Source organism: Lactuca serriola, chromosome 9, assembly GCF_051521515.1.
Source record: "Lactuca serriola cultivar US96UC23 chromosome 9, Lser_US96UC23_V15, whole genome shotgun sequence".
NCBI classification, from domain to species: Eukaryota; Viridiplantae; Streptophyta; class Magnoliopsida; order Asterales; family Asteraceae; genus Lactuca; species Lactuca serriola.
The window spans coordinates 18,068,200-18,082,355 of record NC_136416.1 but is presented as its reverse complement, the minus strand read 5'-3'; the positions used below and the strand labels follow the sequence as shown (position 1 = coordinate 18,082,355).

At 35.1% G+C, this 14,156-nt stretch overlaps 2 protein-coding genes across 3 annotated transcripts; both read right to left on the bottom strand.

Annotated features, from left to right (window-relative positions):
* Window positions 1-527: 527 nt before the first annotated feature.
* Window positions 528-5,678, bottom strand: LOC145072467 (ABC transporter B family member 25, mitochondrial-like). Of its 2 annotated transcripts, none has more exons than XM_079018890.1 (19): window positions 5,183-5,678; window positions 4,716-4,937; window positions 4,433-4,619; window positions 4,214-4,319; window positions 4,029-4,131; window positions 3,835-3,942; window positions 3,647-3,730; window positions 3,484-3,544; window positions 3,258-3,403; window positions 3,053-3,169; window positions 2,822-2,907; window positions 2,656-2,744; window positions 2,450-2,505; window positions 1,764-1,844; window positions 1,538-1,603; window positions 1,348-1,440; window positions 1,184-1,248; window positions 968-1,103; window positions 528-864 (listed from the first exon to the last, which is right to left on the bottom strand). In XM_079018890.1, exons 1-19 carry the CDS (start codon window positions 5,474-5,476, stop codon window positions 724-726), a joined length of 2,241 nt encoding a protein of 746 aa, XP_078875016.1. In that variant the 5' UTR covers window positions 5,477-5,678; the 3' UTR covers window positions 528-723. The 2 variants fall into 2 exon arrangements, with proteins under 2 accessions (XP_078875016.1, XP_078875017.1); XM_079018891.1 differs by having other exon boundaries at window positions 4,716-4,934; window positions 5,183-5,677.
* A 5,791-nt stretch (window positions 5,679-11,469) lies between these two features.
* LOC145073837 (Ribosomal protein L17 family protein) lies at window positions 11,470-12,796 on the bottom strand. Its single transcript, XM_079020321.1, has 2 exons — window positions 12,508-12,796; window positions 11,470-12,014 (listed from the first exon to the last, which is right to left on the bottom strand). The coding sequence occupies exons 1-2, from the start codon at window positions 12,716-12,718 to the stop codon at window positions 11,605-11,607; spliced, it is 621 nt and encodes a 206-aa protein (XP_078876447.1). The 5' UTR covers window positions 12,719-12,796; the 3' UTR covers window positions 11,470-11,604.
* Window positions 12,797-14,156: the final 1,360 nt, after the last annotated feature.

Genomic DNA, 14,156 nt, shown 5'->3' with positions numbered 1-14,156 from the left:
TTAATTGGGATATTAGCTGTTGAACCGTATACGGTTTCTGGCATCAGAAGTGTAGGGATTGAACTAAGATTCATGAAACAAGACCATGGAATAGTGATGAATCATCGCATGCTTAAGGCAGTAATCGACATGGATGATCTTAAAAGAAATCCATCATCTGAGGAAGCTGTAAACAAGAAATTCAGTCGTTGTCAATCAAGCAAAAGAACAGTTAGGAAAGGGTCAGACCCCATCCACAATCGAGCTTGATGTTTCGAAGACAACTTAGGGAAGAGATTAATTATATGAAGATGGAAGAAGTTGAAAACAAAAGGTCATGTGAATCTATAAATGTTTGTTTTATGATGTTTTACTACTTAGCATTGTGCATAATCAGTTTTTATTTTTATTTTCTTTTTTGGAATTAAGAGAAGTGCTTGCGTTTTGATGTTGAGAGTTTTAAATACACAAAGGTATTATCTAACATTTCCTTCAACTGTAATGCAATCTTAACTAAAAGTTATAAACACTTACACTCGTTATGTGGCTTAGTTGAAACAAATTGGATGGATATATTGTAAAACTGAAGAAGATTTACACAACGTACCACACAGCCATCAACATTAACACAAGAAAAACTATACAAGTAGCTGAAAAATGATTTGACTAGGTATGCTTTTTGTTTTCTAAATAAACAAAAATCCATCAACATGAAGAAGAATAATAATAATTTAAGCTTGTAATCTAATTTGATGGGATAGCTGCATCAAGAGCATCAACTGTGTTGTTTTGCTGTGACCAGAGTTGTGAATATCTACCACCATTTGACAACAGAGCTTCATGAGCACCCTGCTCCACCACCCTCCCGTTCTCCAGCACAATAATCTGAATCAAATAAATATTAATTTATTTATTTACTGATAACATAAGAAAATGTTTTTTTTTTCTTTTTGAATTAAAAAATAAGAAGAAGGGGAGGGGGGGTTGCCTGGTCGCACTGCATTGCAGTTGTAAGCCTATGAGCAACAAAGACTGCTGTTCGGTTATTGGCAAGTGACCTCAATGCTGTCAGTATCTCTGCCTCTGTTGTGCTATCCAGAGCACTTGTTGCTTCATCACACAGCCTGTGTCAATCAAATGTTACAGTAATAATAATAATAATAAAATCATTTGCAATTACAGTTGAAAAGGGATGGAGACTTACAAAATAGGAGGAGCTTTCAGGAAGGCACGAGCCAGAGCCACTCTTTGTTTCTCACCCCCACTAAGCTGTTAACAATTAAGAATATGAAAACAAACACATTATTTATGTTCATGTTGTGTATTTTAAGTTATCCACTCATCATCATAGTTTAATATGGTTGTTACCTTGAGACCACGTTCACCAACTAGAGTGGAGTATTTTTGGGGGAAGTTCATAATAGTGTCATGAATTGCTGCTTTTCGAGCAGCATCATACACCTGCATTAACCATCAAGTCAATTAAATTGGTTAGTCAAAAATCAAAATGACTAATACTATTAAGTCAGAAAGGAAGGCAAGGCAATAAGTTAAGCACCTCTTCAGGTGTAGCTGAAAGACGACCATAATGGATGTTGTGAAAAATTGTATCGTTGAATAATACCTGTGCTCAAAGAAACAAAGGCATGGGTGATTCAATCATGCTAAGCTCACTTAAAGACTTAAACACAAATGTAAATAACTTAACAACTCAAAACTTGAATAAATAAGTCAAAAAAAAAAAAAAAAAAAAAGGTGTGTGATGTGATCTTTCTTGAACTTACCGTATCCTGCGGGACCACACCAATATATTTTCTAAGGCTTTCGAGCGTAACTTTTCGTACATCTTGACCATCTACTCTCACCTGTCATAATATATATAGGAAAGTCTTATACTTTCAGATATTATATACCTAGTAAGTAGTAAGTTAGGTGTGACTAAATCCTTTGACAAAGGATTGGAATTACTTATTCCATTGAATGAAGAAAAAAAAACTCTATGCATGATGGAATGGAATAGACCACTTTGAAGAAATGTGATCCCTTATTTGTTAATTTTCACTCTTTTTTTATGGAATGGAATAAAAAACTGCAACAATACACAATTTCTTATTCAAGTAATTTTTAATAGAACAAGTCTTTTCTGTAAAAATAATTAGAAAGTATATTTTTTATTATAATTTCATTTTTTTTAATGTTAATTTGGTATTTTTGTAAGTAAAAAAAAAATAGATAAATAATGTATATAGTAGAGTTAAAAACTGCATATTGTATTTGGCACAAAATATGAAATATATTCCAGTTCCTACAGACAAACCAAACATCACATCATCATGGAATGTAACAACTCATTCCCATTACCATCATCCCATGAATCAATAAAAGCATAAAACCATAAAATAACATAAACATAAACTGGGGTGGATTGTAAGATTGACATTTGCATGAAGAATAATAAATAATCAGTTACCGTGCCAGAATTGGTGTCAAAGAACCTGAATATCATCCTAAGGACAGTTGATTTACCTGCACATTAAATATATATAAGAAACGTGACTTGATGCAAAAAAAATCAATATGTATGATTTTGAAGCCTGATTGTACTACGATCTCTAAATACATGTAATTCTTTAAAAAAAAAAAAAGGAGCAGATGGGATAAGATGAGAAAGTTTACCACTGCCACTAGTTCCAACAATAGCCACACTTTTCCCAGATGGAACCACAAAAGATATCCCATCAAGAATCTTTCTTTCTGGTAGATAACTAAAATAACCACACCAGACCACATATCAGCAACTTAAATCCAAAAATAATTACCTTTTATCAATCATTCTTATTACCTGAAATGAACATCTTCAAATTCAATGCTACCTCCTCCCAACTTTAAAGGCTTTGCATCATCTGCATTTCCCACTTCCGCCTTCTCCTGTACATTCAAAACAAAAAATCTTCTTTACTGACATATTTATCAAATAGGTTCCGATTTATATGAAATATAGGAAAAGTACATTGCTGTTTCTTGCATATATAAAATAACAATAAAACACTTAAAGCTATGGAAATGGAAGTACCTCAAGCAGCTGAAACATGGATTTCATGTCAACAAGACTCTGCACGGTTTCACGATACACACTTCCAAGGAAATTGAGAGGAAGAGAGAGTTGGAATAAGAGCCCATTCACCATAACCTGTGCATAATCTCAATCCATAGTTTATAACACCACTTGCATAAATTATATTTGTCAGAATTAAATGAGACTCAAAAATGTATAATACCAGATCACCAACAGTCATTTGACCATTCAATATGCCATTTGAAGTCAACACCATAGCAGCTGAAAGAGCAGTACTGAATACTAAACTTTGACCAAAGTTTAAAATAGCAAGACTACGTTGTGTCTTCAAGGCAGCATCTTCATACCCTGAGGTAAACATTATAAAACTTAATTTTTTTACCCTTTTCACATAAATAAATTTGTGTGAGGAAAGAAAAACTACTTACTCTTTAAATACTTATCATACTCATCAGCTTCAAACTGCTCATTGTTGAAATACTTCACAGTCTAAACGAGAAAAAGAAAAAGTTGTAAGATAAAGGACAAATAACGAAAGTTAAAATGTGATCTTACATATTAATATATTATACTTGCACAAGTACTCCTCACCTCATAATTTATAAGAGAATCGATTGCCCTTGTGCTTGCATCATTGTCAGCTTTGTTCATAATCTTCCTGAATTTAGTCCTCCACTAGAAAATTAAAATATAGAAAAGTTCACATAAGTGACATATTCTTCTCTCAACTTTCTTTAAAACTTAAAAGGCAATTTCATATTAAAAAAAAAAGGGCATACTTGTGTTATAGTCAAAGTGAAGGCAACGTATGCAGCAACAGACAAAGATGTAATCAATGCAAACACTGATCCAAATTTGTACGCGAGAATACCTCCTACCATCACAATCTGAAAACACATGTTAGAGTATTTTCACCATTTTAACAATCTTCTATAGTGATTAAATCATTATTACATAGATAAAGAAAGGTTACCTCTAATACTGTTGGAACAACATTGAATACCATGGCTGAAAGGATGAAATTAATAGCTCGACTACCACGATCAATAATTCGATTTAATGCCCCAGTTTCTCGACTGCAAACAAAAATATCAATAAGAAACAAATCCACTAATAGGATTTTAAAATAATGTTACATATATGGTTTTTATAATATACCTTAGATGATATCGTAGATCAAGTTCATGCAAATGTGCAAATACTTTCCTTGAAACTGATCTAATGGTCCGAAGTGCCACCTTTGAAAACACTGCAGTTCTCAATTCTGGAGCAAAACATAGCAACATACATTCATAGTTTGTTTTATTATTAGATATAATTTTTTAGATATATATAAATGTGAAGACAAGCATAAGCAATTACTTCATAGTGAAGTACCGTTGAAAGCAGAAGCCCCTGTTCTTGCTATACCATAACCAATCAAAACAGCTGCAGGACTCACGAAAACAGCTAAAGCTGTTGGATTAGAAGCTGCAAACTCTGCAATTGAAGTAGGATTCCCTGTTGCTGTTGTTAACCAATCAACAGCTAGCTTGAACAAGAATGGAACTTGAACATTCATTACCTGAAACAAAATGGGTATGGGTCAAAAAAAAGGTAAACTTTTGGGTCGGGTCAATAGGGGATGGATTGACCCGCCAGCAGGGCCCTGAACACTCACCTTGGCACCAACCAAGAAACCTAACGCAGTGAGTACTCGCAGCTTGAACTCCAAGTTATCTTTCATCCACAAGATTTTTGCAAGTGTACTAAGAATCTTGGTGTTACTAATTTCATCCCCTTTTGTAACAAGATTCTTTTCATCATCTTCCTTTTTCTGCTTTGTTCCTTGTTCTCCGCTTGATGTTGTTAATGAAGCAACCCCATTTGACACTGAACCCTGCTAATTACAATTATGTAAATTAGTAGCAAATTAAAACATGACTCACTTTGTAACATAAAAGTGCAACTTTCTTTTGCATAAATAAGTGTTTTATCTCAATATTAATCATCAGAAAACTAATTTAACTACAAAAAAGCTATGATACATTCGATTTTCATCAAACGCCATGACCAACCAACATTTTAATAACCTCCTGCCCAAGAAATTCTTGATAATCAATATCAAACGTAAACGCACAAACTTACAGGTTTTTTCGGGGGAATAGAGGAGAAATCCGAGACAAACGCAGTTAATTGTCTGAAAAAGCGCGTAGAGTTCCTTGAACCACCCCATGAACTTGGCGGTTGGATGGCAAGCTGTCTGACTAAAACACGATTACTGAAACTCTGTGAACCACTGATGAAAGTTTGTGGGAGGAGTGAACGAGAAATGCTACTACTACTACAGCTGTGGCTCGAACCCATCATCATCTTGTTGGTTGTAGTCCGAAGAATGAGTTCACGAGCCCTAATGCACCTTGTGGCCATCGTTGATTGCATATATGTTCAATTTAATGGAGCTGGCATTGGATTGAAAAGTCGTTGACTACGATGTGAACACGTCGTTGGATTAAAAAAATGGGTAGAACCCTAAATGGGTGTAGGAAAAGAGTTGTCAGCAAATTGAATTCGTGGCGGCGAGATCACCGGCGGGGACTTCAAAGGGTTTGTTTGAAGTATGCAATATTCAATCCGTTGAAGAAATGGACAAACTGAAATTGCTAAAAGGTAAAATTAAAATGAAAGGAGACCGTAATTTCGAGCATTTTGATTTTGATCAAATAATACTAAAAGCAGTTATTTTGAAAATATATAATATATTTAAATAATATGTTTGGTATTTTATTTATCAGATCTTATGCATAATTAAAAAAGAAAACTAAATTGTTGTTTGGTTCGCAAATGTTGAATTACAATTGAAATTGAAAAATGAATTTTCAAAAATTAGAATTCGTCTTATATCCTATTTGGTTGGCATGAAATAAAATTGAAATTAATTTCATATTCTATTTGATTCTAAGAATTAGAATTAAAATCCATGAAAAAATTATTTTTTTTTGTTTATTTTGCTTAATTTTATTTTCTTTTTTAACTTATATATAAATATACATTATATAAATTATAAAAATAATAATATTTTATCTAATTAATTGAGAATCCTTGTCAATATAATGCGAAAATAATGCAAAAACCTTCATAACTTAAAATCATTTCAATTCAGTCCTAATAATGTTATCCAAAAAGAATAACTTAAAAGATATCACCTTCTTCACTACATATCATAATATTGTTATAGAAAGAAAAGAAAAAAAAATAAAAGCATAACGTAAAATCTTTAGTTACATCCCAATCGAAGACACAAAAACAAAAAAATTACAAATCCAAAATATCAAATCAACATCCTAATTGATAATATTACCCTTCCAAAATATATTTTACCAAAACCTCTCTATCATCTTCTTCAATTTCCCAAAAAAAAAAACATTAATGGGATCACTTCTTATCTTGGTCAAAGTTTTGAATTTCTCAAGTTGACTTATTGAATTCATCTTTAAAATCTTGAGAGGGGTGTTCTCACTCAACTCGTCGATCTTCATTTCAAAATTAAAACCATGACTCAAGTCCTTTGATATTTCTCTAAGACTTTCTATAATTAAATCAACCGCATTGTTAAACCCCTCGTCGCTCCGATTTTTCCTCTTCTTGGAAGTTGGAACGAACACTTGGTTAATTTTCATCATGTTGCACGGCTAACTTCCGCTAAATCTAGAAAATCATCATTTGAATCTTGCGTTTCTTCTTCTATGTTCACATCTTGTTCTATCTTAATGAAATCTCTAACTCTATTTCCTTAAAAAGCTCTGTCTTTTCCAAAAGCAATGCAGAGATCTTCATAATAAAGAAATGTTTTGTGTTTCAATGTAGTCGCTTATTCATGTACCTCTAGGTACGCCTCCCATACCTGATCCTCAGCAGTAACGCAATGCTTTTCAGGGTCATCACCAAAACCTCTTGTGTTTGAATTGTTTACCATATCATAGACACATTGCCAATTTTTCTTCATGGTTTTTATCTTAAATTCAATATGTGGCTTACCTAAAAGACCTAAGTTCGTAACTGATTGTTTCAATGCTTACTCAAGCTGTTACAATGCTTGTCTCAACTAGCTTCGGTTCTTCATTACTTGTTCATGACCTATAGTTTCTAATTTGGCTTGTCATACCTACAACATAACGAACAACAACATATAAGCAAAACAACATTTTTTTTATAAAATAGATAAGCAAAATAACAAAATGTCCAATACAACGATTGATATCAAAACGGAAACTGAATATACATTGCTTGAACCCGAACAAATCGATTTTTTCTGTCAGACTGATCTCACGACATGAGCTCAGTAGTATTGCCTGGATTGCTCCTAGCTTTGTTGGGTTCTGCACAAAGTAGTATTGCTTCAACCCAACCATACCATGTCGACATATGCAACTGATAAACATATAACCAACAACCAATAATCATGCAGATCTACCACTTTGACAAAACCAACAACCGATAATCATGCAGATCTACCAGTCTAACAGAACACTACATCATAGCAACATCTTATATACCAGGATACATCATACAACCTAGTGGGTCAACATTCGTGCCTTTGACCCACGAGTACAGTGAGGAAAACTCACATTAATCAGTTGTCATATAAAACACGAACTAGAGATGTTGACTCCCGAACTCCTCACACTATCAATTCACCAAAAAACCTTAAATCAAAACCGAGACAAAAACCTCAAACCGAGAAGTCCTTAGGCTAAGAATAACTCCTCAAAAGGAAAAAGACCATTTTGCCCTTCCAAGACCTACCCTAATAGTTGACTAAAAGTCAACAGGTCAAAAAGTCAACGACTGGACCTCTGCTGACCTACGTGTTGTGTACTCCAGCTCTACACTTGGCGTAGAGCCTTATCCTGAAAACGAGACTCCACCAGGCTATGTTGGGCGTAGCCTAGATTACATGCTGCATAATTACTCAGATTTTAAAACTCACATTAAGCACTTATTTCCTTAAGACCTTTCACCAAATACTCAGATCTAACCCTAGTGAGCATCCTAAATCATAAAGTCTCCAACTTTATGCCTTTTCATGGCTAAATAGAGTTCAAACCCAAAACCCTAACTTGTTACATATTTACAAGCTCCATATCTCATGTATGGATGGAAGGGACCAAGATTGCATTTTTATGATTCCATGAACACAAAAACTAGGGGTGAGCAAACCCGAACCAAGAAACCGGGAAACCGATCAAAACCGACGAAACCGAAACCGAAAAAACCGAAACCGAAGCAAAACCGATGGTTAGGGTTTCAAATTTTTAAAAACCAAAAAATCGGGTTCGGTTTCGGTTTTTGCTTAGAAACTGACCCACCCAACCCGAGAAACCGACTCAATGGTTGAGTGCCATGTTTTTTTATATGTAATCATAAGAATATATATATATCTGAGGCGCGAATTAGATATACAAACACGCTCTTGGCCCAGCGGTTGAGCGCCTTCCCCTTGAACATGATGTCAAGGGTTCGAATCTTGCTGCCATCCAAAGTTTTCCCTAAGTTTTCTATTTTAATTTGCAATTTGATCTATCCCACATCGATGGGTGTATCAAAGTTGCGCATGTTTCACCCTTAATATAAGGAATCGTTAACCTCTATCAAGCCTCAAATCAGTTTAATTGGGATTATCATTGGGTTCGGGTTTAAACCCGGAACCGACCCATGAAGAAACTGAAAACCGACAAACCGAACCGACAGTTTGGGTTCATGGTTCGGTTTTTATTTTTTTGAAAACCGATTTTATTGGGTTGGGTTCGGTTTTAGGTCAAAACCGACCCAAACCGACCCATGCTCACCCCTAACAAAAACGTCTGAAAAGGCCACTAATAAGGCCTGGAGTTGATCATGCCCAATTAGACTAAGAATATGGGACAAAAGGGCATAAATATAAGGACTTACAAGATCCAATCAAAACATTATCAAGTTCTAAACTTTGTACCTCTTGGAGAATGTTTATGAGATGCAAGTTCCAGATCCACAAGGCTTGAAGCTTCCCAAGTGCTCTCCAATGCAATCCTTCCTTCAAAGATGAACATCAAACACTCAAACAGCTCAAAACTCACAAATGGAGTTTAGGGATTGCAAAGGGGGTCGGTTGGGAGGACAGAGGTTGAGGATGGAAGGGTATCATGAAATTTTAAGTCATTAAATATGGATCAAAACCCCGCAATTAGGGGTTGGGCTCTGGCCGAGTACGCCCTGCGTAAATCATTAAAGTCTCGTCTCCAAGTTTCCTTCTACACAACGTATATAAGGCTATCTACACCATGCGTAGATCAAAATTCAACACTTACACTTAAGAAACAGAGAAAGTAATTTACATGCAAGGACCGGGTGTTACAGCGCGACTAGTGGCTGATGGTCACAATCAACAGCAGGGTATTGAATGTGATGAGACTTGTAGTCTGATTGTTAAACCAAATGCTACACACATTGTTCTCAGTTTGACTGTTTCGAGACATTGGCTTATTCATCAGCTAGACGTGAAGAAAATATTTCTTCACGGTCACATTCAAGAGATAATATACATGAATTATCTACCTAGATTTCACGACCCACGCCACTCGAATCATGTATGTCATATACAACTATCTCTTTACACTCTTAAATAAGCCTCATGGGCCTAGTACCAGATATTTGCTCAGCATGCCCTTCATAGGGATTTTGGCACACCGGACAAATTCATCTCTTGTTACCTTTCATCATGGTACATGTATAACATGTCTCTTACTATATGTAGATGACATTGTGTTCATTGCCTCCTCTACAACTCTTATCCAGTCAATTAGTGGTTAACTTAGCCACGAGTTCGTGATGACTGATATCGAGACACTTAACTACTTCTTGGGTATCTATGCTACTCGCACTTCACATGGTATTTTACTCTTTCAAAGAAAATATGCATCATAGATTCTAGAGCGAGCACACATACTTTAGTGCAACCCTGCTCGTACTCCATCCAAGACCATTAATAAGATGATGTCACGGGCCCTCCGGTCTTCGACCAATCTCCATACCACAGTCTCACTGAAGCGCTTTACATTTACTCGTCTAGATATTGTGTTTGCGGTTCAACAAATATGTCTCTTCATGTATGACCCTAGAGAGCCTCACATGCATGCTCTCAAGTGCATCTTGCGCTATATCAGAGGCACCCTTGACCATATACTCCAACTCCATGTGTCCTCTTCTTCATATCTAGTTGCATATTCTGATGTTGATTGGGGTAGGTGCCTAGTCTTTCCTCGATGCACCTCCAGTTACTGTGTTTTTCTTGGGGATAATATAATATCCAAGTCGTCTAAATGTCAGGGGGGTTATCTCTCAGTCCAATGATGAGGTTGAGTACCATGGTGTAGCCAACACACTAACCGAAACATGTTGAGTTCGAAACCTTCTTCACGAGCTTCGGTGCCCACCAACCAAAGCCACTATTGTCTATTGTGACAACATCAGGTCTGTCAACATGTCCTTGAACTCGGTTCAACATCAATGAACCAAGCATATCGAGATTGACATTCACTTTGTTTGTGATCGGGTGGCTCGAGGTTTGGTCTATGTTTTCCATGTTTTGTCTTCCGCTCAGTACACCGCATCTTCACCAAAGGCATGCTTCACATCTCTTCAATGAACTCAAGACCAGTTTGAACATCCATAACCATCCTCCCGATCAAATTGCAGGGGGGTGTTTGCGGACTCATTTGTATACGTACTTTGTATGGCTCATGTCCATTGTGTTTATCAACCCAAGGCCTCTCCTGTATATGTATTTATATGTTCCTTGTATTCTTCGTAATGGAATGATAATCATAACCATTGTATATGTATTTATACGCTCATTGTATCTTGTAATGGAATGATAATCACAACCATTATCAAACAATCAAATTGATGGTTGTTATAAAACAAGTTTTAGGGGTGTTTGGACATGCATTGGAAATAAATTATATGATATTAATATTAACTATCTAAAAATCAAATTGATGGTTGTAACAAAACAAGTTTTATGGGCTTTTGGATGGTTATAATAATAATTACATAAAATGACCCAAAAGGGACTTCTGTTGAGATATAAGTATAGAACTTCGGAAATTGGCTAAAAGAATACGTAAATATATAAATTTAGATTACCATTCGATAATAATTTGACCTATCATAAAGAAAAAGTATTTGATCAATTATATAATAAGATAATAAGAACAATCAGTTGATTCAAACATTAAAAGATGATAATTGCTGACTTCACATCGGAATGACAACATAACCGGTTCTAAAAAGAGCATCCATAGGCCCTAAACAAAACTCCATATCACATTCAACAACAAAAATGACACAAGTTTGCATCTTTTAAAACAAATGGCCAAACCCGAACGTCAACAACAGTCAAAAATGATAAGTGCATTGAGCATAACCACCCTTAGAACACATTCAAAATCATATTATACACCGATAGAAGTTCAAAAAGAGTCTAAACAGTAACAGTAACAATAACAATAAAGATAACAAAATCACATAACCTAAACAAGCTCAATATATGCCATTGGTGCATTATCCCCTCTCCTAGGCAAAGTTCTTATAATTCTTGTATACCCTCCATTTCTTTCACCATACCTTTCAGGGACCTCTGCAAACAACGCATGCACGATTTGCTTTTCATAGATAAAGCCAAGAGCTTGTCTTCTTTTATGAAGTGAACCTTCTTTAGCCAAAGTGATCATCTTGTCCACATACTTTCTCACAGCACTGGCCCTTGCCCTTGTGGTTTTGATCCGCCCGTGCTTTAGAAGTTGAGTGGTTAGGCCACGAAGGAGTGCTTTGCGTTGGTCAGGTGGCCGATTCAGCTTCGGGACCCGCCTTCCATGTCTCATGGCAGACACACGGCCACCATTGTCAATAATGGTGAAGTTATGCTCAAAACCATTGTTTCCTATACCAAAATTGAACAAGATTATAGCAAGGCTAAACAAAGCTATGGTCAAAACCACTGTTTCATGCTAAAGATTTACATTCATGGTATGGAGATGATTGTTTGAGAAGAAAACATTCTCCAGACTCTGATTTTGCCTAATTTGATGCAAATATGGAATCTTTTTAGGGTAAGGTTTATCAGCAAGCTGATAACCTAAAACTTGCTTCCAATGTTCGACAATCATATTACTGTTTAAGACTATCATCAGCCCTCGCTATGTCCTTTATTCGATAAAACCTAGAATTTCTTCCTACTGTAACATCCTTCTAAGACCAGAATTCTATCCATCAAATTAATCAAACTTATGCAAGCAAACAAGGTTAAAACCAGCCTAAATTTGCACAAAATTATCAGCAATAACCAAATGCACAGCAGAAAATACATCAAACCGACACCATATTCTACATTATAGCACAGAAGAACAGACAGTCGAATAGATTATACACTTTACCTGAAGAAGTGAGATTCAGAAGTGGATGAAGAGGGGCGAGTCCAAGGAAAGATCCAAAAACAGGCTTCGAATTAGGTTTAGACCGCGTAAACGTTGGTGGCCGAAATGAACAGCGAACTGAAGAATGGGGATTTGAAGAAATCGAACAAGAAATCGAAGGGAGGGAAGATTTCAGAGACGACATGCTCCATGTAGTTGTGGCGCTGGCCATCTTTTTGCTTCGATTATGGCCCGAGGAGGGGGCGTTCACTCTGCAATTGTAGCTATGAATTTGTTGGTGATGGTGAAGATGGTGTTTTGTAATGGATAACTGGATATCTTTTCCCCATCCATTTTTATAATCTAACCCCCGAACTTAAAACATATTCTATATAGACCCCGATATCAATAAATTCTTTCATTTGGTGTTTACAAACACTTATCTCAAATTCTCAATACATATAGAAATTAGACAAAATTGAAAAAATGGTACCGCTTTATGATGTCATGATTAGGGTCCAAACATTTAAAAATATATAGATATGGTTTTTTGGCATAGTTTAGTTGTGGTTTTGATATTTAAAAAACTTGAAAGATCTATTTTACCTTTTTAATTTTTTTCCCATTATTTTTATCATTTTACCAAATTTTATTAATACAAACCAAAAAAAACCCCACCCCACCCTCTTCGTGTCCCACGAGGCACGATCTCCCTTCCCTCCCACACTCTAAATCGTTGACATTCTCCCTCATCACAATCCATGCCCATATTGGTCACTACCACCCACATAATCTTTGACGCACAAATCCACACATGTGTATTTGTTTTTTTAAACCGAAAACGCATGAAATCTACGAACCACATCTGTAACCCTCTGCAGCAGAAGATATGAACCAAACGACTGCAACTTATAATAACAAATATGTTTGTTTTTTAATGTCTGCATGCTACTACAATAAACTGAAAATAACCATACAACAATTTAAAAATAATTCTAAATGAAAAAAAGAATATTTAGTTTAATCATATACAAATCAAATATAAAGACCATTGATATGATATGACTTTTAAATACGTTTATATAAAATAATTAAACATAACATTTGTTAATAACAATAAATAAAATTGTTAATTTAGCAAACAACATGTTCATTTTATAAATTTTAGAAGACAATAATTATTTTTCCGGTTAAGTTCATTAAATTTTTTAATTTTAATGATTAGCTTTATAAGTTATTAATATTTGGTTATAGACAATGTAACACACAAGAAATATTGATATGAAATTTACCCAACGGTTTTGAAATTATGTAAAATATACTCGAATTGTTAATAATATCTTTCATAACATTATTAAAATAATAATCATGTTGTTGAAAAAAATTAAAACAAATTTATGTTGAATAATATAACTTAAAGTAAGGTGAGAAGTGGTTTGAAGAGGAGGGTCCAGTGTTGCGTCACGTAACACACACAACAGTTTTAAGTCATAAATATTCTATAAAAACAAACAGTTATGAAATGTCAAGTGTTGTGTGAGTGCTGCTCGGCGTAGCTAGAAGTGGTTTTTCTTAAAAAAACAAACAACCCCATAATCTTTGACATCATCGGACTTGTACAAGCTCACATGTTAATAGAGTTGCGACAGACATCGTCGAAGCTGTGAAAA

Bases quoted from the DNA above. Each gene is read 5' to 3' on its own strand.
- LOC145072467 (XM_079018890.1), bottom strand. From the start codon at position 5,476: ATGCAATCAACGATGGCCACAAGGTGCATTAGGGCTCGTGAACTCATT. The intron at 3,731-3,834 runs GTATGCCCTTTT...TTAATTTTCTAG, and splicing joins TCACTTTGACTATAACACAA to TGGAGGACTAAATTCAGGAA. The intron at 865-967 runs GCAACCCCCCCT...TATTTGATTCAG, and splicing joins CTGCAATGCAGTGCGACCAG to ATTATTGTGCTGGAGAACGG.
- LOC145073837 (XM_079020321.1), bottom strand. From the start codon at position 12,718: ATGGCCAGCGCCACAACTACATGGAGCATGTCGTCTCTGAAATCTTCC. The intron at 12,015-12,507 runs GTAAAGTGTATA...ATTTTGGTATAG, and splicing joins TCTGAATCTCACTTCTTCAG to GAAACAATGGTTTTGAGCAT.